Source organism: Squalius cephalus, assembly GCF_949319135.1.
Source record: "Squalius cephalus genome assembly, chromosome: 6".
Taxonomy (NCBI): Eukaryota; Metazoa; Chordata; class Actinopteri; order Cypriniformes; family Leuciscidae; genus Squalius; species Squalius cephalus.
The window spans coordinates 40,341,264-40,367,106 of NC_137127.1; the positions used below are offsets into that span (position 1 = coordinate 40,341,264).

General features: G+C 38.9%; 1 protein-coding gene across 2 annotated transcripts in view; it reads left to right on the forward strand.

Moving 5' to 3' along the window:
- LOC307160254 (transmembrane protein 255B) overlaps positions 1 to 25,843 on the forward strand; it is a 43,823-nt gene that overhangs the window by 6,420 nt on the left and 11,560 nt on the right. For both annotated transcript variants that reach the window (XM_079874199.1, XM_079874200.1), the window contains exons 3-5: positions 4,346 to 4,408; positions 24,428 to 24,517; positions 25,228 to 25,308. In XM_079874199.1, coding sequence (XP_079730325.1) covers positions 4,346 to 4,408; positions 24,428 to 24,517; positions 25,228 to 25,308 — 234 coding nt within the window. The remainder of the gene's footprint in view (positions 1 to 4,345; positions 4,409 to 24,427; positions 24,518 to 25,227; positions 25,309 to 25,843) is intronic.

The following is a 25,843-nucleotide window of genomic DNA, read 5'->3' on the forward strand; positions in this document are numbered from 1 at the left end:
CGACCGGAGGAACCTTTTCACAGTTCCTAGAACTATTGGCTATAGTACCCGGATGTCGGCGTGTTCGCACCGCAGGAACTAGGAACGATTTTAGTTCTAGGAACTCCATTTGTAGGAACTAATTTAGGTCCTACTTCAGAGTAGGGTCTAAACCAGCGCTATAGGAACTATCCGTGACGTTAGTGTACGCTGATTGACCGAACGCACGCGGAACACCAGCACCCGCCATTTTTAAAACAGCTAGAATGTAAACACATTGTAGCCTATATATTTACTCCATAAACTAACTATACAAACATGGAAAACAGTGATAGATGGGTCTCTAAACCTTAAATGCTGAAGAGAAAATCCAACGCAACTTTGAGGGGACCAAGCCAAACATGATTATGTAGGCTAATAACCTTTTTTCATATACTGTCTACTTTCTATAACAGTTCTATCTAATATGATATTAAACAGTACTGTTAGACAGATCGCTAACTAATAAGCACAGAGAATGCGAGCATTATTTGCTCTGGCGTTCTCAGCGCCGCCAAAATAAAGGTCCGTCGCGCCTTCAAAATAAAAGTCACCATGCTTGCGTCACTCCCTTACCCCTCCTACCAGTTCCTATGGCCACTTGGCCAGTGCGAACGCAAACAGCAAACCCGAGTTTGGGGGAGAGTAGTTCCTAGAACTGTTTAGAAGTGGACAGTTCCTAGAACTAAGTTCCTAGAACTACTTGGTCGGAAAGCGGCTATAGATGATTCACAAATAATCACAATCATTTAGAAAACATTATGCGATAAATTTTCAAATTGGAGCCTGTACTCCGTCGATTCTTGCACCCAACAACACAACAAGATGACATTTAATAACAATAATAATAATTTAACTACCTTATAGTTACTCAACAAAGACCCTCAATACTGGACTCCTTTTACCCCATTTCCCTGGAGGACGTCATTAGGTTAGTGGGTACAATGAAGCCTTCCCAAAGCTCTGTCGATATTTTGCCTATATCTTTGTTCATGAAATCCATTACATCTATTGGCCAGTGTTTGATTTCAATTATAAATCTTTCTCTTAGGCTGGGCCAGGTCCCTAGGTCCCTAAACATGAAAAAGAGTAATCTCGATGCAGCATCTTTTAACAACTATAGGCCTATTTCTAGATTGCCTTTTATTTCTAAAATCCTAGAAAAGGTTGTGGCAATGCAGTTAAATTATGTGTTGGAGGCTCATAATATCTGTGATAAATTTCAGTCTGGCTTTCATAAAAACCATTCAACTGAAACTGCCCTCTTAGGTTTTCAAATGACAGTTTGATGGCTGCTGATGCAGGAGAGTGTTCTGTGCTGGTCTTGTTAGATCTCAGTGCAGCGTTTGATACTGTTGATCACTGCACTCTGATTGACAGACTGAACTCTCTAGTGGGCATTTCTGGATCTGCTCTGGATTGGTTTACCTCCTATCTTTCTGACAGGAGTTTTTCAGTGTCCACAGGATCTTTCATGTCAGATTCTGTTCCTTTGTCCTGTGGTGTGCCGCAAGGTTCTGTGCTTGGCCCCCTGCTGTTCAGTCTGTACATGCGTCCCCTTGGAAAGTTTATAAGTAGTTTTAAAACAGTATCTTATCATTGTTATGCAGATGACATCCAGTTATTTATTTCATTTAGTCCAGATAGACTAGACAAACTGTCCCTTCTGTTGAACTGTTTAGTCTCCATTAATAATGGCTGAGAACTTTCTGCAACTTAATACGGATAAAATAGAGGTGATGATTTTTGCCCCAGACAACATTACCCTTAAGATTAGGCAGGCCCTTGGGGGTCTATCATCCTCTGACCGCAGTGACATAAGAAATCTGGGTGTCATTTTTGACAGATCGATGTGTTTTAACACTCATGTTAAGTCTGTGGTTCGCACCTGTTTTTTCCATTTCAGGAACATTGCTAAGATTAGATCTATGGTTTCCAAAAAAGAGATGGAGAAGCTGAATAAATCTTCTATAGATCGACTGCCAGTTGTACAAAATGCAGCTGCTAGGCTTTTGACTAGGACCAGCAGGAGGTCACACATTACTCCTGGGCTGAAGGCCCTTCATTGGCTTCCTGTTGGTTTTAGAGTACATTTTAAAATTTTGGTCATTACTTTCAGAGCCTTGCATGGTCAAGCACCCTCTTACGTCCACGATCTATTACATATGCATACTCCATGTCGGTCTCTGAGGTCTTCAGGCCAAGATCTTTTAACTGTTCCCAGAACACGCCTTAAGACAAGAGGTGACCGTGCTTTTTGTGTTGTGGCTCCCTTTAGCTCTGAGAACTATGAGTTCTATGAAATCTTTTAAAAAACACTTAAAGACTCATCTTTTTGGAAAAGCTTTTAACTAACAATTTGATTTGTTTGTTATTGAATTTTTATGAAATCTGTTGGTAGTACAGTTGTGGAGTTGTACTAGGTTTATACTTGTACAGTTGTTATTTTATTTTGTTTATTTTTATTACTGTGCAGCACTTTGTGACCCTTCCTTGTCTGTGAAAGGTGCTATACAAATAAACTTTACTTACTTACTAATTATGTAGCCGAATCAGTGCTGGTTTGTATTGGCCGCCTCCAGTTTTTCCTTTGTTTTGCCACCAGCTAATGCCGTGACGTAACTGTGACGTCGGCTCTAAATTAGTCTATAGTCCTCGAGGGTCCTCGAGGGTACTCACGTCCTTGAGTTGACATCACAAGCTAACGTCTGAGGCCTTCTTGCGTTCTTGTGAGCAAACCTATACAATCGTTAGGGGTCCGTGGGTATTCTCGTTCCCAATGCGCTAAGCAGCGCTGCATCGATTGTAGCTTTTGAAAGGGAACGTTCCGGGTTACTTGACTGTAACCCTGTTCCCTGAAAAAGCGGAACGAGATGCTGCGCGACATTGCCGTGCTGAAGATGTCCCAGGACTGCTCTTCAGACAAAATATCCTGTCGATGCACCTGTGGCTCATCTATTTATAGCCTTGTGTTGCGGGTGCATGCCGATGACATCACTGACCGAGACTATTAATACCTCCAGGTCAATTCTATTGACATGTTACACACAATATTCACAGCTGGTCACGATTAAAGACGTTCCCAATGCGCTAAGCAGCGCAGCATCTCGTTCCGCTTTTTCAGGGAACAGGGTTACAGTCAAGTAACCCGGAACGTTCCACAGGGTTCAGTACTCGGACCTGTTTTATTATATTACAATTAGCAACATCATTATCTCTTTCTACTATCATTCTTATGCAAATGACACTCAGGCCCAATCATTTCAATCAGAATCAGTTTGAAAAACAGGTTCCTAGCATACAGGGCAGTCAATGGTCAAGCACCATCCAACATCTGTAGTCCTATTATGACACCTAGGACTATAGCTAGGGTTGCCAACTGTCACATTTAATACATGATCAACTTGTATATAAATATGAAATGCTATGTCCTTTTTTTTAGCAAATGTTTTTTGGGCCATTTGTACAGTATTTTTTCCATGTACCCCTCAATTCACTAACAATACCTGTTGGATAGGTTCCCACAGAGATTGTCCATGAATTGATATACAAATATATGTTATACTTTTGCATCCTTTTTATCTAACTATACATTATTCAGAATGTCTCCTTTTGTGGCGAATGGATTTAGAAAAACATTAAAATAAGGACGTCATTTCTCCCCATTTTTGTGAACTAATCCTTGAAGTGTCGACCCTAATAATACCCGAATTTGCATTTCCCTCATTAATAAATTGCATTAGTGACTTCATCTGTGAGCTCAAGGCTGTTCAGACATTATAAACAAGGGGCTTCTTGTTAATACAATGTCAAATATTATCAATGGGTTCACAGCAGGAAAAAGAAGATAATAAAGTCAGTCTGACAGTGAGAAGTAAACCGCATACTGTGTTGCCAAAACATCTCTTTTCCATCTGTGAACTTGGATGGTCTTTGAAACTCCAGCAGATACCCTACTGGAGACCTGGGTTATGAGTATAGCTAAAGTATGTCAGCTCTCATAAGCTGACAGTCATAAAGTTTTGCATGCAAAGTGATTGGATCTTCCAGTTAGCTATTAGCAAGATGTTGAGGAAAGGTTATATGTTCCAAAACAGGATGTAATCTCATGAACGCTGAAATATTTATGTATTTCAGACTTTCCCTCATATTGTCTTGTCATATAAGCTTGATAAACCCATAGAATGAATGTCATAAATCATTAGCTTGAAATGAATTGAAACCATGATAATGATTCCCAGTGCTCGTATGGTCATGCTTATGTTCTCCAGAGAATTTTGCATCATTTGTTTCTCTTTTTACATTTATGTCTGTCTGCTGATTGCAGTTGGCGTTTGGATCCTTCTTGGGAGTTCTTGGACTATGCCTGGAGGAAAACCGCAAACAGCTGGTAGATATCCCATGTATCCATCATCAGCTTGAGTTTTGTCTTCCTGTTTTATGATCCTGCTCAGCTTGCTACCTCGTCATCCTGCAATGGTCCTTTTAGTTATGGTTCACAAAATATGTACCATCTTTTATTGCCCTTTTTGTTCCCTGTGGTTTTGGAAACATTATAATCTCACGCTTCCAACATGAAAATATGTGAAGCACAAACATTTAAAAACACAAGATATCAGTTTTTTACCACAGTGCTCCTGAATGCTTGATTCTGGTTGAATGTTTCAAATGTTGATACATTTTTTGTGACTGAATGACCACATTAAGGCTTTGCCACACTAATATCTTTTTCTCTCCGTTTTGGAGTTTTTGTCCTGCGAAAACTGAGCTTTTTGAAAACGCTTTCCCAAGTGGATAAATTTGAAAACGCTTGTTTAGTCATGTGACGCATATTGAACTGATAGATAAATTACAGTATGTATGTTTATACTGCTATTGTGCCTGTTATGTGCTACTCACTTTCACACTGTTGCTAAAGATATGTTACTTTGTACACTCTTCATATCACAGTCCTGCAAAGATGACTAAGTGTTTTAGACCAAACATGTAATGGTGAGTGAGTGCGACCTGGACTCATCAGTGAATGGTGAGATATTTTGCTAAAAAAAATTATTCTAACTTTATTATATATGTTCCGACTGCATCATCTCAGTGAGCTTTTTTGAGGTTTTACGCATACGCAGTAAGGTGAATTTAACTTTTTCCGACATTTCAGTGAGGATGAATTTATAAAGTTTTATAAAGTTCCATATCACTTGACCACATTCTTCAATAGGTTCAAATGTTTATAATAAATGAAACTTCAAAACCCATAAACTTAAGTATGCAAAATAATGAGAAAGTCAGACATTTTCTAAAATTTGGTCCTCACGTAACCAAAACTGCAAACATACAGATCTGGTTTGTGGTGGGAATTTGAGTTTTATTGTCTTTACACTGAGTTAAAGATATTTTCACATATCACATCATAGCCCTACTCCTAAACCTAACCCCCACACAAACCTTTCTGAATTTGTACATTTTTAAGCTTAATTAAGCAAATTTCCTTATTGGGATTGTTGATTTCTTCCAGTAATTGTAGGTGATTTCAGGTTAAGTCCAATTACTGGGTGAATTAGTGATGTAACAGTAAGTAGAAAAGAGGCAAAAACCTGAAAATCACTATGACAATTGCATGTGTAGTAAATGTGGTATAGAGTATGAGTGGAATTCCTGGCATTTTGAATTTTTCAATGATTCATTGATCCTTGAATATTACACTGAAGCATATTCGTTGTCATTGATATCTACCTTGACAGATTAATGGATAGTAGTATAGTGCAGGTAAATCTCTTTAACTAGAGTGTTTGTATTCATAGGTCAAAAGTTAAACTCTATCAACAGTATCTTTGACATGATTTACCAGATTAAATTATTTTGGTTATAAATGCACTGAAAATGTTAGTTATAGAGAGTACACATCCTTGTACACTTAAGGATACTTTTAAAAACAGTACTTATGAAAATACTGAATAGTGATACTTTCTACTGAAATTTGTGTTATGCATTTAAATAAAGCCTATTTTTAATTGCTACGGTGGCTGAGAGAGCCCAACACGCTGCAACTGAAGAAAACACATGCAAATTGAAAAACACCCGCAAATTAAGAAAACATCTTCATCAGTTTCACAACACATGTGTGCTCCAAATACTCACAACACAACCAAATACAGAAACGTGCTGCAAATAGCACAGACCATAACAGAAATGTTTCCAGGGGACCCCAATAAGTGATGAACCCGGCTGGGACGTGCTTCAAATGTGTCAATCATGCGTTAACATGAACCAACAAAGGAGCACTGAATCAAGGGAACTTGAGGCACTGGCTGCGTTTCAGTCCAAAATTGTCATGCCCTTCACTCGCTAACTTCCCTCCGTCTCGTTCACTCGGATGTACGTCATTGCTTACGTTGCACAAGTGCCCACTACTGGCGGAAACTGCAATGGGCTGAATACGCTCTATGCACGAACGGCTACTAGTGGCAAAACTTTCATAAAATGCATTTTCTCAGAAACTTTTTCTCACCCTCAAAGTTGTCGATGTAGCTTGAAATATATAATATAAAGCCCTTCTTTTTCTTACTCTTAGGTGTGACAGCTAACTGCCTCACAATATTGTTAACATCATTCACGTTAACCGCTGGAGGTTCTTGTAAACAGCGAGTGTAATTTGCCATTATCTCCACCGAATGCAAAAACGCCTTCCGACGCAGCACCGGATGTAACTGGGCGGGCTGAGACAAAACGCGGAAGCCTATCGTGCATAGAGCCTATTGGAACGTCCTAAGCCCTTGATCACTTGGAATCAACTATGGAGTTGATTTATTATTTAAAAAATTATTTTCCCTTTAAGAATTTGTCTAATGCAGCATCCAAATGTATATAGGTGTGTTTGGGTTGTTTTAAATTTAAATTCAATTAACAAAATGTTTGTTGTGGTGGTGATTAGACGAGATCTGTGGTGACGTCACAATCGTACTGCATTGTGGGAAATATAGGTGCCTGAAGTGTACATATGAAGTAGACTCGCTCCCTCGGTCAAAATGGAGGGGTCGAGGGTCTGTCCATATAAACTTCCCTCGTCCACTTCACAAAGTGGAACGCACTTCAAAATGGCGGCAGGGATTCCCCCGAGGGGAAGTGCTTAGGGAAGTTCGCAAGTGTATGTCTAAAAGTGGACTGGAACGCAGCCACTGACAAACAAGGAGAACTAATTAGACCACAGCTGAACTAGATGAATAATCAAATGAGTAATAATATGGTGACATATTAATGAACTAACTCAGGTGGGGAGGCTGTAAAAATAGACATTATAGACAAAACAAAGTCAAAACACAATGGAACAGTGACAATTAGTATAAAAAGAAAATACATTTTTTGGAGGGTTTCATTCAGAAATTGGCAGATTTTTTTCAGCTTTATTTTTTGTTAAAGTGAAATTCATTCTCTTACTTAAATTATCCAAAAATGTGTATTGTTTGTGCTGTAAAGTTGTTTATACCAGCAGAATGAATTTATTTATGCATCATTCATAAAATGGCCCATAGACTTCAATTGTACAGTAAGTGCATTATTGTGCATGTTTTTGCTTGTTTTTACAAAGTGATGGACACAAGTATATTTCTGTGGTAATCGGCAGCATTTCAGAGGTGCTGTTGATAGAGCATAACCAGAAGACAATGGGTTCATTTAATGATTCACAGATGTATATTTGATGTTTAGCTATGTAACAGTCCATTTTATACTTGACCAAAATACTTTTGCGTTCATTAACAGAAAACAACTTTCTTTAATACGTAAATGATGTGGCAAAGTGTTCAAAGCAAGCAGACCACACACATTTTAATGGCCATGGTACAGCCCAGAACATTGTATCTTTGTATTGGTTTTCTTTAGGTTATTTATTCTGCTATTGTAATTCTTAACAGAACTTTTAAATGTCGGTGAACTGGGACAGATACATGTCCAAGCCACAGTTTTTGCTCCAGATTGGTGTTCCAGGGGAATTGGGCACCCTTTATTTATGTCTCTTGTACTTGTGCCTCTAATATTTGCTGGGTCACTATAGTGTACACACAGCATGAGCTGATTTCCTGGCCAGTGTTTATGGGACTGGTCTGGTGTCAGTCCGTCTATACTCAGCTTCAGCATAAACTACATTCGACATCAGTGGTTCTCAACTGGTTTGGCCATGGGACCCACATTTTCCCATGGTCATCAAGCCATGACCCACTTTGATATATGATATATATTATTATATATATTTGTTTAAAAAAAACAAGCAAATTTATTTCACAAAAATTGTTGACACACACACAAGTACCATCCTACTTTACACATATAGGCCTATTGTAAGATTAGTTTTACAAGTGTAACTGTCGTAAGTAATGTAAGAATGTTAAAAGAAATTCTTGGTCTAATTGCTAAATGTTATGAAATAATCAATTTAAGCTTTTTGCAAATAGGCCTATTATTAAATATGCACACATTCACTCTTATTTGTGTCAACTATGTCACAAATGCTAAACTTACCTTGTCTCATCACATTCAGTTGTGCATTACATGAATCATGTAAATTATAGCATATTTTCTATTTAAAAATGGCAAAATTTCATTTTAAAAAGTTGAGTAGTTTGCATTACTGGATATAGAGGTCGGTCGTTGAATATTTCTATCAAAAAACATTTGTCAAATATTCAATGTTTAGCTATTACATCTTAGCAACTACGCACTCTTTCACTGCTAAAACTAAAGAGCCATGTTGGAATTCGCACTTGTCTTCTGTGAACAAAGCCCCACCTTCTTTTTGTCAGTCATTTTGACATTGACGAGTGCTGTTAGAACGCTGAGGCAGACCACCCTAAAACTGTTACTTTTAAAACTTTTTGTCATCCTTACAACAAACAGAGTGGGATTGCAGCACAGAAACATCAAGAATATCAAATATTAGGAGGGACAATTTGTCCATTTCCAAAATTCACCATGGTGAATACACAATACTAACATGAACTGTTAATGAAACATGGAAACTGCTCCTGATGAATAGAATTAAAGGGTTAGTAATTTCACCCAAAAATACAATTTCTGTCATTAATTACTCACGCTCATGTCGTTCCAAACCCGTAAGACCTTCATTCATCTTCAGAACACAAATGAAGATATTTTTGATGAAATCCGAGAGCTTTCTGACCCCCCCTCCCACATAGACTGCAATGTTATTAGCACTTTCAAGACCCAGAAAGGTAGTAAATACATTGTTCCAATAGTCCATGTGACCACAGTGGTTCAACCTTATTGCTAAGAAGAGACTAGAATGTTTTTGTGCACAAAAAACACACAAAAATAACGACTTTTTTCTAATTTCTTCTCTTCCTTGTCAGTCTCCGACGCTTTTCACTAGGGCTGGGGGAAAAATCTATTCACCTAGCTATCGCGATTTTTATTTAATTTTTTTCGATTCAACAGTCGATTTTTTTTATTCCAGAATCGATATTGCTTTATTTTTGTCCTTGCTTGTAGATGAGGTTGACAGAAGTTAGCCATTTTCGTTCCAGCAGAGGATGAAATGTGTCGTTATCTATGAGTGTTGAGTGACGTAATATCCCAAATGGATGCGTGGAAAGAGACGTGAGACTGAAAGCACTGAAAAGCCCTCGCACTGCTCATATGCTGAGAGAGAGATAAGGCAATAGAGCTGCACGATTAATCTTTAAAAGACTGTGATCTCCATTCAAACACCCACGCGATCTTTCAATTCGTTTGTCTATTAAACTTTGAAAAAATCATATCGCAGCATTCAAAGCTATGTTGACGCTGCCGCTGACCCGGAGAGAGTTGTCAGCTTCACAAACAGTCTTTTCAACCTTATAGTATCAATATTTCTGTGATGCAATAGTTAAAATTATCATAGAAGTACTTGGATAAAAGTTTAAAGTTCAAATATGAACACTGATGTCTACGATAGAAACTTGGTGCTTAAAATAACGCATTTATCGATAACATTGTTTCGCGACAAGCGACTGTTAAAAAAAGTATTTGTTACTGAATCATTTATTCAAGAGATTGTAGTATTGTATGATGCTTTGAAATAAAAGTCAGAAAGATGTGATGATTTGTTTTTGTAAATATGACTCTGTATAAGTGTATGATTGAACTTTTCCCGATGGTCTAGTGTTAAAAAAATTGCAATATATTGCAATATTGAATCGCAATACTTACAGAATTGCAATTCTTAAAAAAATCGCAATACATATTGTATCGGCACCCAATTATCGTGATAGTATCGAATCGGGAGATAGGTGTATCATCCCAGCCCTATACTGTTCATGTGACGCAGGAGCCTTAGTTTTATGCAAATTCATGATTGAATAATGTCTTGTGTGAAAAGAGTAAGGATTGGGCTTTTGCTGTCTGATCAGATTTAAGATGACATAACTTGTCTTCCCTGACAACATTCTCAGAGCACTTCATTTCTGTCTATCTGTAGAGAAGGAACCATATTATCATATAGAACCATGTAGTAGTTATATAGAATACAATATTACCAGAAACTCATCATAATCTGTGTGTATTTATTTTTACCAACAAATAACTATACTTACACAGATTTGAAAAGGTAGATTTTAAGGGCTAATTTTTTTGCTCATTGAATTCCAACCAGGGAATATTATTTTCAGGCACAATGTTCAAAAAGGTAATATTAGCTAAATAATAAGATAATAGTAAAGACATTATTTTTGACGACAACATAGATGGTGTGAGGTCTAAAAAAGCTAATGTGCCACAGCTACAACATTTATTGTGTTTCTGAGTTTTGTTTACATGTGCTACTTGCTGAAATAATGAAATTGGCTTTATAATTTCATGGCACCAGTAAACAATGATTTCACCTTTAATTGAATACAACTCACTATAAAATATTCTTTTATAGTTGCTGATAAAATGTGATATATTAGATAATCACTAATTAAACTTTGTTTTCCATATGCTGAACTTTGCTTTGGAGCCGTATAATCACATAATCAAAAACAAATGATTCATTAGTAACTCTAAATGAAAAATATGACTCTGCCCTAAGGAAATTTGAACCCAGGCTTTTAAATAAAATAAGCCTATAATGTTATGATAATTGCAAAGCTCTTGGGAAACATTGCTTGTATTATTCAGTATTTCAGGCAGTCATAGAACAAAGCCATGACATTTCCACAAGGATATGCAGTTTCTTTAGGCGTTAGTGGTTGTTTATACGTTTTCTGCAACCATCTGAAGCAGTTTGCTTTGTTGGTGGCCAACCAAAATCTTTAACATATTGTAGTTGATATTATAGCAGAAATTAAATGTCCGCTTTCTCAGCCCAACTCAACAATGGTACAAAAAAAGTACTGTCCATCTATATTCTTGTAGCTTGATTGCCAGAGCAAAGTGATGGTAACCTTAAAGGGCATTTGATTCAATTTGCTAGGGTTTGATTCAAGTACTAATTCAAAACGAATTGTTGAGATGGGAAAATTTGGAAAATCTGTGGCATCATTTCCACTTCTCCCCACAGCAATGATGTAACCCTGTCTGTGAAAAGCTTTGCTTGAGAAATATGATACAGCTGATGTGTGAAGACAACTAAAAGTAAAATATCCCTTGTGAGATTAATATATTTATTGTGTCTCATTTTAAATCAAGCAGTAAATTTGTCAAGTTGTGCTTTAAAATATTAATTATTTAGTATACATAAAATGCAGCCATAGCAAGACATTTAATGCTAAATTGTAATAAATGTAATTTCCACCACATAATGCTATCAAACAGTAGACATTGTAGGGGAATTTACAGTTAAAGACCCAAGGACCAAATATTATTAATGAAGACCTGGAGTCAGAAGTGCAGTCGATTGAAGAAAGTTTTACTGAAGAATAATTTGCAGTTTGAAGCAACAGAAGTCAGCTTCAACACTCAGAAAGGAGTTCATAGAGTCCAGGCAAAGTAACTCATTTTGGAGCCAAAAATAGAACTAATTGTAAAATAATTTTTTTCAGCATAGATCATTTCTATGAGGTGTCCAGAACAACATACTAAAAGTCCTAAGAAATCCTAGTTGAGGAAATATGTTAAATTCTCATCAATCCGAGATGTGTGCCAATAAGGCCAGGCAACAACACATCCCAATGGGGCTATTTTTTTCCTTTACTCCTATCGAAATGAAACTTTACACAATGAAAGAACCCATGAAAAGTCAATTTTTTTGTATTACAAGTTTTTTTGAAAATGAATTTTAATATGCAAATGAGCTATACACTAATCGAATATGCCCAAAATACACCCAAATAGGCTTAATTTTTTCCTTTACTCCTACCACAATAAAACTTTACATAGTAAAAGTATACATGAAAAGTAACTTTTTTTGTATTACAAGTTTCTTTGAAAATGAATTTGAATATGCAAATGAGCAATATACTAATCGAATATGCCCAAAATACACCTAATGGACTTATTTTTTCCTTTACTCCTATCACAATCAAACCTCACAGAGTGAAAGTATACATGAAAAGTAAAATTTTTGTTTTACAAGATTCTTTGAAAAATCTATTTTAAATATGCAAATGAGCTCAACACTAGGCCTAATTGACTTATGGCTGAGAAACCATAAAGTCACAAGTATAAAAAACAGGGGCCAAATAACTAACACATTCATGTCCATTCAGTAAGTTAACCTATGCATAAACACGATAAATTTGAAGTCACTTGCCACAAAAATACTTATATTGACCTTAAGAATTGATTGCACAATCTTGCCTCCATTTGCTTTCTAAATTATTTTTCTTTTCTTTTTATTTTTGTGAACAAGCCTTACCTAATGACATTCCTCCACAGATAACATCAGAAGAAAGTCAGAATAGCCATCTTAGTCATTAGTAACGTGGTGAGATTAAATTTTGGGCTGGTAGATTTACAAATGATTGGTATTGTTGGTATTGTTGGTAAGATTACGAGATTACAGGCAGAAGTCATTCTTACCAACTAAACAATTCACTCTCACACAGAAGACAGATGAAAAACCAGATAGACACACTTTCCAGACATTCCAGCTCTTTAAAATAATTTTGCCAGACACCAAAACTGTACAGTACGCTTGGGTCTGCCGAGTCTGCAAATGTCTATGTCTGCTGGGAACGTTTGGCCGAGTCTCCTGTCAGAGAGATCTTCAACTCCCACCTCCGGTGGAGCTTCGACCGGATCCCGAGGGAGGCTGGAGATATTGAGTCCGAGTGGACCATGTTCTCCACCTCCATTGTCGAAGCGGCCGCTCGGAGCTGTGGCCGTAAGGTCTCCGGTGCCTGTCGAGGCGGCAATCCCCGAACCCAGTGGTGGACACCGGAAGAAAAGGATGCCGTCAAGCTGAAGAAGGAGTCCTATTGGGCCTGGATGACTTGTGGGACTCCTGAGGCAGCTGATGGGTACCGGCAGGCCAAGCGGACTTTAGCCCGGGTGGTTGTGGAGGCAAAAACTCGGGCCTGGGAGGAGTTCGGTGAGGCCATGGAGAAGGACTATCGGCTGGCCTCGAAGAGATTCTGACAAACCGTCCGGCGCCTCAGGAGAGGGAAGCAGTGTCCTACCAACGCTGTCTACAGTAGAGGTGGGGAGCTGTTGACCTCAACTGGGGATGTCGTTGGACGGTGGAAGGAATACTTCGAGGATCTCCTCAATCCCACCGTCACGTCTTCCATTGAGGAAGCAGAGGCTGAGGGCTCGGAGGCGGACTCGTCCATCACCCAAGCTGAAGTCACCGAGGTAGTCAAGAAACTCCTCGGTGGCAAGGCACCGGGGGTGGATGAGATCCGCCCTGAGTACCTCAAGTCTCTGGATGTTGTGGGGCTGTCTTGGCTGACACGCCTCTGCAGCATCGCGTGGCGGTCGGGGACAGTGCCTCTGGGATGGCAGACCGGGGTGGTGGTCCCTCTTTTTAAGAAGGGGTATCGGAGGGTGTGTTCCAACTACAGGGGGAATCACACTTAGCCTCCCTGGGAAAGTCTACGCCAGGGTACTGGAGAGGAGAATATGGCCGATAGTAGAACCTCGGATTCAGGAGGAACAGTGTGGTTTTCATCCAGGCCGTGGAACACTGGACCAGCTCTATACCCTCTACAGGGTGCTGGAGGGTTCATGGGAGTTTGCCCAACCAGTCCACATGTGCTTTGTGGATTTGGAGAAGGCATGTGACTGTGTCCCTCGCGGCGGCATGTGGAGGGTGCTCCGGGAGTAAGGGCTGTCCGGTCCCTGTACGACCGAAGCAGGAGCTTGGTTCGCATTGCCGGCAGTAAGTCAGACTTCTTCCCGGTGCATGTTGGACTCTGGCAGGGCTGCCCTTTGTCGCCGGTTCTGTTCATAATTTTTATGGACAGAATTTCTAGACGCAGCCAGGGGCCGGAGGGTGTCAGGTTTGGAGACAACACGATTTCGTCTCTGCTCTTTGCAGATGATGTTGTCGTGTTGGCCCCTTCAGACCAGGAACTTCAGCATGCACTGGGACGGTTTGCAGCCGAGTGTGAAGCGGCTGGGATGAGAATCAGCACCTCCAAATCTGAGGCCATGGTCCTCAGTCGGAAAAGGGTGGCTTGCCCACTTCAGGTTGGTGGAGAGTTCCTGCCTCAAGTGGAGGAGTTTAAGTATCTTGGGGTTTTGTTCACGAGTGAGGGAAGGATGGAACGGGAGATTGACAGACGGATCAGTGCAGCTTCTGCAGTAATGCGGTCGATGTACCGGTCTGTCGTGGTGAAGGCGGAGATCTCGATTTACCGGTCAATCTACGTTCCTACTCTCACCTATGGTCATGAGCTGTGGGTCATGACCGAAAGGTCAAGATCCCGGATACAAGCGCCAAAATGAGCTTTCTCCGCAGGGTGGCTGGGCGATCCCTTAGAGATAGGGTGAGAAGCTTGGTTACTCGGGAGGAGCTCAGAGTAGAGCCGCTGCTCCTCCACATCGAGAGGGGCCAGCTGAGGTGGCTCGGGCATCTGTTCCGGATGCCTCCTGGACGCCTTCCCGGGAAGGTGTTCCGGGCGCATCCCACTGGGAGGAGCCCCCGGGGAAGACCTAGGACATGCTGGAGAGACTATGTCTCCTAGCTGGCCTGGGAACGCCTCTGTGTCCCCCCGGAAGAGCTGGAGGAAGTGTCTAGGGAGAGGGAAGTCTGGGCATCTCTGCTTAGACTGCTGCCCCCGCGACCCGGCCCCCGGATAAGTGGAAGAAGATGGTATGGTATGGTACCAAAACTGCTTCTCTTTTTGTAGTTAGCAAGTATTTCAGACCAGGCGGGCCACACATCAGACTTCAACCGTTTGTAAAGTAGTTTTGCGGTGTTATGAAAAGCTAGCAACAGCAATATCTAGGTTAGTTAAAAAAAATAAAAAAATAAAAAAAAGAAACCTCTCCTGTTGTTGCTAACTTGTCATGGTGGGGAGGCTTGTGTGCCTCCGTGACCCTGAAGACTATACCAGCGGGGGTTATACCCCTGGCAGGTACTACCAAGCCAGGCAGTTTTCAGGTTAGAGGCCAGTCTAAAAGCAGCATTGCCATCACCCATTGGCAGTAGGATGATTGGATGAAGATTGGGCCAATGTATTTGTCATACATATGAATGGTGTTTCTGCCTATGCAAATTAGGACATAAAGTGTGGTGCTCATGTGCATATTCAAATTCATTTAAAAAAAAAAACTTGTAATACAAAAAAATTTACTTTTCATGTATACTTTTACTATGTAAAGTTTTATTGTGGTAGGAGTAAAGGAAAAAAATTAAGCCTATTTGGGTGTATTTTGGGCATATTCGATTAGTGTATAGCTCATTTGCATATTAAAATTCATTTTCAAAAAAACTTGTAATACAAAAAAATTTACTTTTCATGGGTACTTTCATTGTGTAAAGTTTCATTTTGATAGGAGTAAAGGAAAAAAATAGCCCCATTGGGATGTATTGTTGCCTGGCCTTATTGGCACACATCTCGGATTGATGAGAATTTAACATATTTCCTCAACTAGGATTTCTTAGGACTTTTAGTATGTTGTTCTGGACACCTAATAGAAATGATCTAAGCTGCAAAAAATTATTTTACAATTAGTCTGTCGTAAAACGCTATTTTGCCTGGACTAATAGGCCTCTCTGCATACATTCACATTTTCACACCAATTATACTCTCCCAAAATCATGAATATACGTCATCATTACTTCAGGTTGAATGATTCTGATTGGCTAAGAAATAGATAAAATTGTCCACACATGGACTGATAAGCAGAAGCATATCTTAATGGATGATACGGCTGACACCCGTACCCTGAGTTAGGTAAGAAGTGATCCTCCTGGGTCACAGAACTGAGTTTCTAGGCGCCAGCTTGTCGAGAAAAACAAGTCATTCCATCTCCCCAGGGTGCCAGTTGTTCACCTCACCAATACTGATCTGTAACAAAAAAAATGCTAGCACAGATACACATGATACTTCTTCAAGGGTATCTGTTGGGCGGGACTTGTTTTTGTCCATCTGGAATTGATTGAACCGTTGGATGGTTGCAGTTTGCTATTGCTGTGATGTCATGTGATTGACAGGTTGTCCCGCCCTCATGCTGGTAAACACATCATCAGAGAGGAGATGATGTTATTTTGATTAAAGATTAGGAAGGCACATTAATTAAAAATAAAATAATGATGTGCAGAGACAAACACTGTCAAATGTAGTCTCTAAAGTTTTTAATAATTCAACTGTCATTTAAAGCCGCAATGATTTCGGTGCCACTAGCATCGCCAAATGGAATTACCAAAATAACTATTTTCTAACAGGTTTCCTGAAAATTCCCCCATCTGCCATTGTTCAGACAAACAGATAGTCTCGCTCCAAGGGGGGCGGAGCTTAGTGAAGAGTTAATTAAAAGCAATACAGTCATACCGAACGATTATTATTTGACAAGAAATGTGTATTTATGTGTGTCTTGTTTAATTTGAATATGTCTTCCTTGTTCCCAACTTTGAATATCTGGTATATTTCACTTAACTGAACAAGAAGCACAGGTCCTGAGCTTAAACCTTGTCCTTTTATTTTCCTTCCTGTTAATGCTCTCCGATCCGCTATTGACCTTCATTTACAGTATGTCCATTTACTGTCTCGGTTCACGTTCTCTCTTCCTGCCTCTCCTTTTCTCTTGATGTGCATCTGTTTCTCTGTTGGTGGGTTTAGCTTCCCTTGGCAGTCTGTCTCTGATCAGCTGAGAGAAGATCTGTCCCTCTGGATATCATATTGCATGTTCAAATAAATACACTGTGACATTGGTTTAGTCATTGCAGTCAGTTATATGTAATTTATGGCTAGTTTCAAAGCCAGATGAGTTTTTATTGTGCCCCCAGGAATCACATAAAAGTTGATATGCTTTGGACAAGACAAATACTGTGTGTATGTGCACATATTTGAATGTGTATTTAATAGGAAAGGTATTTACAACATTAAAGTTCATGTCAAATGAAACAGTGTTTTATATAACATTAGGCCTGTTGTGATTATTTTAGATGACTGATCATTGCATATTTCAAATTTCAAAATTATGCGCTCTTCTGGCTCCATTTGAATACATGTGGCATTTAATTCAAGCACAAATATTATTAATGATATTAATATTAATAATAATATTAATAAATGGACATTGTGAATGTAGTCCAAGGCTAAAGTGTTTAAAAGACAACAGTGATGTATAAATCAATGAAATATAATGGAATAAATGTCTTCTTAAGGTGTATGTGTATTAGGCTTCTTTGTAAATTACATTAACATTGTGATTAGTATAAATTTATAGCAATTATTTGTATGACAATAGGAAACATTTCATGACCTTGACAACATTATAGGCTAATACATTCTTTGCACTTTGAGGGCCACATACAGCCTAGTAATTTAGAGCGTGAACTTATACATTTTTTTTTTTTTTTTTTTAACTAATAAAAGGCAAGGCAAGGCAAGTTTATTTATATAGCACATTTCATACACAATGGCAATTCAAAGTGCTTTACATAGAAGAAATTAAAATAATAAAAAGAAATAAGAATAATTAAAATAAAATAAAAATAAAATACAGTACAGTACAATCAGTCGGACGAACATTGGCACAGTGCTCATTCAGTAAATGCACAGCTAAACAGATGTGTTTTGAGTCTGGATTTGAAAGTGACTACTGTAAGAGATCTGATCACTTCTGGAAGCTGGTTCCAGCTGCGCCTGCATAGTAGCTAAAAGCAGACTCGCCATGCTTAGAGTGAACCCTTGGTATTTCTAGCTGATATGATCCTAATGATCTGAGTGATCTGTTGGGTTTATATTCAGTGAGCATATCTGCAATGCATTGAGGTCCTAGGCCATTGAATGATTTATATACCAGTAATAATACTTTAAAATCAATCCTAAATCTAACTGGGAGCCAGTGTAAAGACCTGAGGACTGGTGTGATATGTTCATATTTTCTGGTTCTGCTCAGAATCCTGGCGGCAGCGTTCTGTATGAGCTGCAACTGTCTTATGGTCTTTTGGGGAGTCCATTACAATAATCCACCCTGCTGGTGATGAAAGCATGAACAAGTTTCTCTAAGTCTTGTCTGGAAACAAAGCATCTAATTCTTGCAATATTTTTGAGATGATAGTGTGCTAATTTAGTTATTGCTTTGACATGACTACTGAAGCTAAGGTCTGACTCTAGAGTCACACCAAGATTCCTGACTTGATTTTTAGTTGTTTGACCCCTAGAGTGAAGGTATGCGTTCACCTTGAGAACTTCATCTTTGTTTCCAAACGCAATGACTTCATTAAAAAATGAATATCATATAAAACATTCCAAGAAAAAAAATGTTATTTTATATTGTTAAGTATTTAGGGGAAAATGTACCAAAAATAAATAATGACAGCATTTCTTTTGTTTGTTATGAGGGGCCGTACAAGCCAAAATCCATTATACTCTCACACACATTCATTCTCCTTTCACATACATACATTTCTACTCTCTCACACACTTACATTCTCTTTTCACATACATACATTTCTACTCTCACACACATACATTCTCCTTTCACATATTTCTACTCTCACACACATACATTCTCCTTTCACATATTTCTACTCTCACACACATACATTCTCCTTTCACATATTTCTACTCTCACACTCATACATTCTCCTTTCACATATTTTTAATCTCACACTCATACATTCTCCTTTCACATATTTCTAATCTCACACACATACATTTCTGCTCTCACACACACATACAGTACATTCTCCTTTCACATATATAAATTTGTGAAATTTCGGTATCCATTACGGATCCATTAAGCAGGAAGTCACATTCAGACCCGGAAATACATATGCAAGACTTGCTCAGCTCTTCATCACAACTTTACAATGATGCTATTCAAAGTAATCCTGCTTTCTTTTCAAGTACAGTTTTTACTTTTTAGAGTAAGTAACAATGAACATGAAATCAGAGCATTTTTTAATAATGTGCTGGAATGCATTGACCAAATGCAAAGAGAACAGATTATTTTGTGCACGATAGGCTGCATTGAAAACTCTGTGATCACATTCAAACCCTATGTGGATGTCTCTCAGTCTCAAGATTTGTTGAGGATTCAAGAGTCCTTATATGGATGTCTAAATGTAGTGCGGACTGCTTATGAATCCAGACAAAGAATCAGGTCTGAGAACAGTTATGTCCTGTTGCCTCCACCTGTCATTACTGGACATCAGCGCAGACCTCGATACAGCATTTCAGGATAGCAAATTTCTGGCCAGAGCTAAATCGTTTCTTTTCAACTTTATGGAGGAGTATGGTGTGTTAGATTCACTTAATGAGCTTCATTTATTTTGTCTTCACTATATTTATTTGCCACAAATTCAAAGAAGTGAGGCTGAATTTCAGAACCAGTGGAATAACCATGGTCTATCAACTCAAGGGGGGCAAACTCCTCTTCAGCTGTGGCAAAGGGGCATAGTCAACGATGCAGGAATGCATAACCCAAGTATGAATGGTATTTATGACACAGACAGTGGATTTGGTATTGATGACAACATAACACTCTCAGACTTACAGACAAATAATGTTGTTGTTCCATCCATTAACATTACCATCAGTGACACAACAATGCATACACTTGAGCAGACTTTTGATCCATTTGAAGATGATGGAAATCATGGTATCCTTGATGATGGAAATCATTTTGCAACCTTGTGCAATTTCTAGAAGAAAGGCATTCCTAAAATCATATACATGTATTAAAAAGGGAACCAATCCCTCCCCCATCAACAGATTTGTGATTCGACAAACAGACTAACAGCACATTCAACCGAAAAAGTCAACACAAAATATGTATTTACTGTAGATGTGTAGTACACAGAAAAGTGAAGAACACATTGCCATGCTTTGTGATAGCTTTAATACAATTATTGTCATAGCTTTATGTTGATAGTTTTAGTTTTCTTCCATTTCATGGATCTTTGCTGTGTATGGGATAAGACCTTTATCAATGTGGTTCTGTGAGCTGAAAGCTCTATGTTTACATTTTACATCCACGTGTCTTTAAATGTTCTTCTTTAAAAAAGCAAATGATAAAAACGTAAAACTATGAAACCATTTTATTAAAGAGTTTGGATACGGAGAAATCAAATTGACTGAACTATTTTTTATTTTAACATTTGATGCCCTTTGTTGAATAGGATAATTAACAACGTCAACATTAATACATCAGTAGAATCAGCAGGACTCAGGAGATATGTATTGCACATACACTCACCTAAAGGATTATTAGGAACACCATACTAATACTGTGTTTGACCCCCTTTCGCCTTCAGAACTGCCTTAATTCTACGTGGCATTGATTCAACAAGGTGCTGAAAGCATTCTTTAGAAATGTTGGCCCATATTGATAGGATAGCATCTTGCAGTTGATGGAGATTTGTGGGATGCACATCCAGGGCATGAAGCTCCCGTTCCTCCACATCCCAAAGATGCTCTATTGGGTTGAGATCTGGTGACTGTGGGGGCCATTTTAGTACAGTGAACTCATTGTCATGTTCAAGAAACCAATTTGAAATGATTCGAGCTTTGTGACATGGTGCATTATCCTGCTTATATGACTTATATGACATGGTGCATTATCCTATTATATTTTAGTCTTTATTCTAAACTGTTTTAATTATTTTTAGTTCTTTCTCGTTTCTTTATTTTAAACTGTTCTTTATTCTAAACTGTTTTAATTATTTTTAGTTCTTTCTTGTTTCTTTATTTTAAACTGTTTTGTATATTCTTATTTCTTCTGATTATTTTTAATAGTATGTAAAGCACTTTGAATTACCATTGTGTATGAAATGTGCTATATAAATAAACTTGCCTTGCCTTGCCTTGCTGGAAGTAGCCATCAGAGGATGGGTACATGGTGGTCATAAAGGGATGGACATGGTCAGAAACAATGCTCAGGTAGGCCGTGGCATTTAAACGTTGCCCAATTGGCACTAAGGGGCCTAAAGTGTGCCAAGAAAACATCCCCCACACCATTACACCACCACCACCAGCCTGCACAGTGGTAACAAGGCATGATGGATCCATGTTCTCATTCTGTTTATGCCAAATTCTGACTCTACCATCTGAATGTCTCAACAGAAATCGAGAGTCATCAGACCAGGCAACATTTTTCTAGTCTTCAACTGTCCAATTTTGGTGAGCTCGTGCAAATTGTAGCCTCTTTTTCCTATTTGTAATGGAGATGAGTGGTACCCGGTGGGGTCTTCTGCTGTTGTAGCCCATCCGCCTCAAGGTTGTGCGTGTTGTGGCTTCACAAATGCTTTGCTGCATACCTCGGTTGTAACGAGTGGTTATTTCAGTCAAAGTTGCTCTTCTATCAGCTTGAATCAGTCGGCCCATTCTCCTCTGACCTCTAGCATCAACAAGGCATTTTCGCCCACAGGACTGCCACATACTGGATGTTTTTCCCTTTTCACACCATTCTTTGTAAACCCTAGAAATGGTTGTGCGTGAAAATCCCAGTAACTGAGCAGATTGTGAAATACTCAGACCAGCCCGTCTGGCACCAACAACCATGCCACGCTCAAAATAGCTTAAATCACCTTTCTTTCCCATTCTGACATTCAGTTTGGAGTTCAGGAGATTGTCTTGACCAGGACCACACCCCTAAATGCATTGAAGCAACTGCCATGTGATTGGTTGATTAGATAATTGCATTAATGAGAAATTGAACAGGTGTTCCTAATAATCCTTTAGGTGAGTGTACATTGACCCACATAGAAAAAAAAAATTAAGCAGTGTATGACAAATTTAAATCTTGATTAAAACAAACTCAAGACTTGTTTACTATATCTGGCAATTCAGAGGGGTCTAAACCACTTGTACATTTTATAAGTCTTAAAATCTTTCTGGTATGACAGATACATCTTTATTAAAGATTGTTGGTGAATTTTGAGAATTATTAAATTGATCAGCAGAAAGCTTTTCTCCAAAGGCATCCCTTATGTGTTCAGCGACAGTCCTCTGGTCCCAGGATTTCTGGAATTCAAATCCATTCAATATATGTCCTTGTTCATGCAACTGTTGCTTTGTGCGATGCTTGACAACTCAAAGTATACGTTGCAGCAATAGCAGCATTTCACGTTAATGTGGCTGGGCAATCATTGTATGTGCCTAAAGTGCTCTCCACTCCATTTAGAGCACAGGTCATTTCACTATCAGCTCTTCCCTCATCAGAGGATGAAAGAGATGCGAATTTGCTCTGCCCCGTTAGGGCCATCAGAGCCTATTTAGAGCGTTCTGCCCAGTTCAGACAGTCAGAACAGCTCTTTGTATGTTTTGGTGGCTGCTCCAAAGGGCTCGCGGTCACAAAACAGAGATTATCACACTGGATAGTGGACACTATCTCGCTGGTTTATGAGTCTAAGGGCCTCCAGTGTCCCATAGGCGTCAGAGCTCATTCCACGAGAGGCATGGCCTCATCTTGGGCATGGTCGAGTGGAATTCCAATTGAAGATATCTGTGCGGCGGCCGGCTTGGCCTCACCGTCCACGTTTATGAGATTTTATAACCTGGAAGTTCCTGCTTTGCAACCGAAAGTTCTTTCAATATAATAAATGTTAAAGCACATAACTATGAGGCCAATGCTAACTGGTCCTAGTCATACGTATTATAAGGATTGGCCCTCTCAGAGACCCATTCCTTGTTTTCCCCATAGAGAGCCCAACATGGATTTGGCTTCTATAGGACTCATAACTTAACTCTTGTATGGGCTTCTGGACTTCTGCCCTGGGCTATAGTGGAGAGCGAAGTTTTAAGCACGCACAGCATTTTAAATGGGGTTCCCATAGCGCAAGCTTACGCAATACGAGAGACCTCTCGAAAGGGAACGTCTCGGTTACTAATGTAACCTCGGTTCCCTGAGAGAAGGGAACGAGTATTGCGTAACCCGCAGTGCTACTGTGCATAGATCAGGGGATGCCTTAGTCGATTTTAACCTGTTTTTTATGGCGAAAAATGGGTCCTTATATAGATATAAGCCACGGCCATTCTGGCGGGCTATGACGCAGCCTGATTGGTTTGCGCGCATGAGCCACCTCGCCATAGGTTCGTGCAGTTGCCGCAGCACAGCCAATGACCGCTCTAGGTGTTCATGAGATGAGATGAGCCTGTCCCTGTCAAGGGATGTAACCGTTTCAGGAGATGATAAAATATTTCTTAAAACTCCAATAGCTAGCTGAAGTGAACCTGCGGCTGCCTCATCTACCTCAGCCATGCTGATCAGGATCTGTCCTGGAGTGACCCCGATCGCGCCAGACCTGACTTCCGTTTCCATTATACGCCTTCCGTTTCCACTATACTCTCTCTCACACATACATACATTATTCTCTTACATACACATATTTTTTCAGACATACATACATTTTATTCTTACATACATTTATTATTTATAATATTAAATGTATACTTTGAATACATTTGCATAAGAGGAAAATGTATAAATGTGTGCATAAAAATATATGCGAGTACAAAATGTAGGCTGTGAATGTGCGTTAAAAATATATGAATATAAGAGTAAAATTTAAGACGTTATAAAATATATATTACAAAATATGGCAACATGAGAGCAAAAATATAAGTAGAAAGGAGAATGTAAGTGTGTAAGTGTGTGTGTGTGTGTGGGGGGGGGGGGGGGGTGGGGGGGGGTGGGGGGGGGGGTAAAAATGTATTTATGTGAAAGGAGAATGTACGTGTGTGTGAGAGTAGAAATGTAGCCTATGTATGTGAAAGGAGAATGTATGTGTGTGAGAGTAGAAGAATGAATTTTGGCTTGTTTGGCTCTTCATAGTATGTCAATCCAAATTGTATCTATAATCCATTTTTCCTTATCTGTCCAGCTGATTGCAGCCATCGTGTTCCTGAGTTTTGGTATAATTTCCAGCTTCTTGTGTCTTTTGGTTGATGGCGTTTTCATCCTACTCAACATTGTGAGTACATTAACCATTCACAATTTTGCATAAAAACCACCTTAGCAACTGCCTAGCAGCCATTCAATATTAGCGGTGCTATAGCAACCAAAGGGTATTATACTGGAGATCTGCATTCTTGTGTCTGCACAATCATAAAATGTTCAGTCCAGAAGCCAGTTGCATGAACATAGCCAATATGATAAGACTGTGTCTTAAAAACTAGTCTGACTGTCTAGCAGTTAATTAAAGATAATCAGTCTTAGGCTACTTTTTGGATTCAATTTAGACTAATCTACCTTTTATGTAACTGACTTTTAAAAGTTACAACCAGTCTTGAAGAAAAAAAAAAAAAGATGAACAACTTGTAAGACTAGTCTAAACAGTTTATACAACCAGTCACAGATTTCAGTGTCAAAATACATTCAAGGGCTTAATTTGGAGGGATGAGGAAGTCACTGAATACTGGCGCTCTTTAGTACTTGTGTAAAAATTCAGAGGACAGATCATCTTCTGTCTTAGCAGCATGGATGTGGCCCATAAAGAGAAGAGTGATGGGATTGAAAGGATAAGGTGTGGTGAGAAGAAAATCCCACTGTGAGCTTCTTCAAACAAAAAGCATTCTACTGTTAATTGTCACTCCAAAAAGGGAATTGTATTAAAAAAAGTTAGTTAAAACAGTTTCAAAGGAAAAAGACAAACTGTAGACATTTCTTACACTCTGTCAACAGGATATGCGTCCAATGAGGGCAGGAAGATGTCAGTTCTACACCAGTGGAAATAGTTACATCTATGAGAACTACTACGCTACAGTGAGTCAAATCTTCTAGCTTTACTTTCAGTTCTGTAAAATATCCCTTGTGAAAAAGAAGTGTGGTTCATCATTTTATTGAATGTGCACTTGTAGTATTCTGCCAATCTTTTTTAAAAAAAGTTTTAAACTACTAAATAAAAGGTTACTTATATGTATTTAAAGAGAGTACACTTTCATGACTAAGTAATTAAGTAAAGATAACTCTTTCCCCTCCATTGACGGAACTTTCCGGCAATCCATGCTTTCACTGTTATACGGTAGGGGGAGCTATTACTCAACTTCTAAAATAGTACAGAATCTCCGGATCAAAACACAGGCAAAGAAAAAGCAGAAACAAGTTATAGAAGCATATGCACATATAAAATAACACAATCATCAAACATTAAACAGCAAATAAATCACAACTGCCTGTCAACCCAGGACAAGCTATAGGACTGTGAAGCTTTGGAGGTGTTGATGGAAGCGATCTACTCCATCTATGAATTTTGATCATTGTTCTGAATGGGATCCAGACATAGTCTTTGACAAAATGC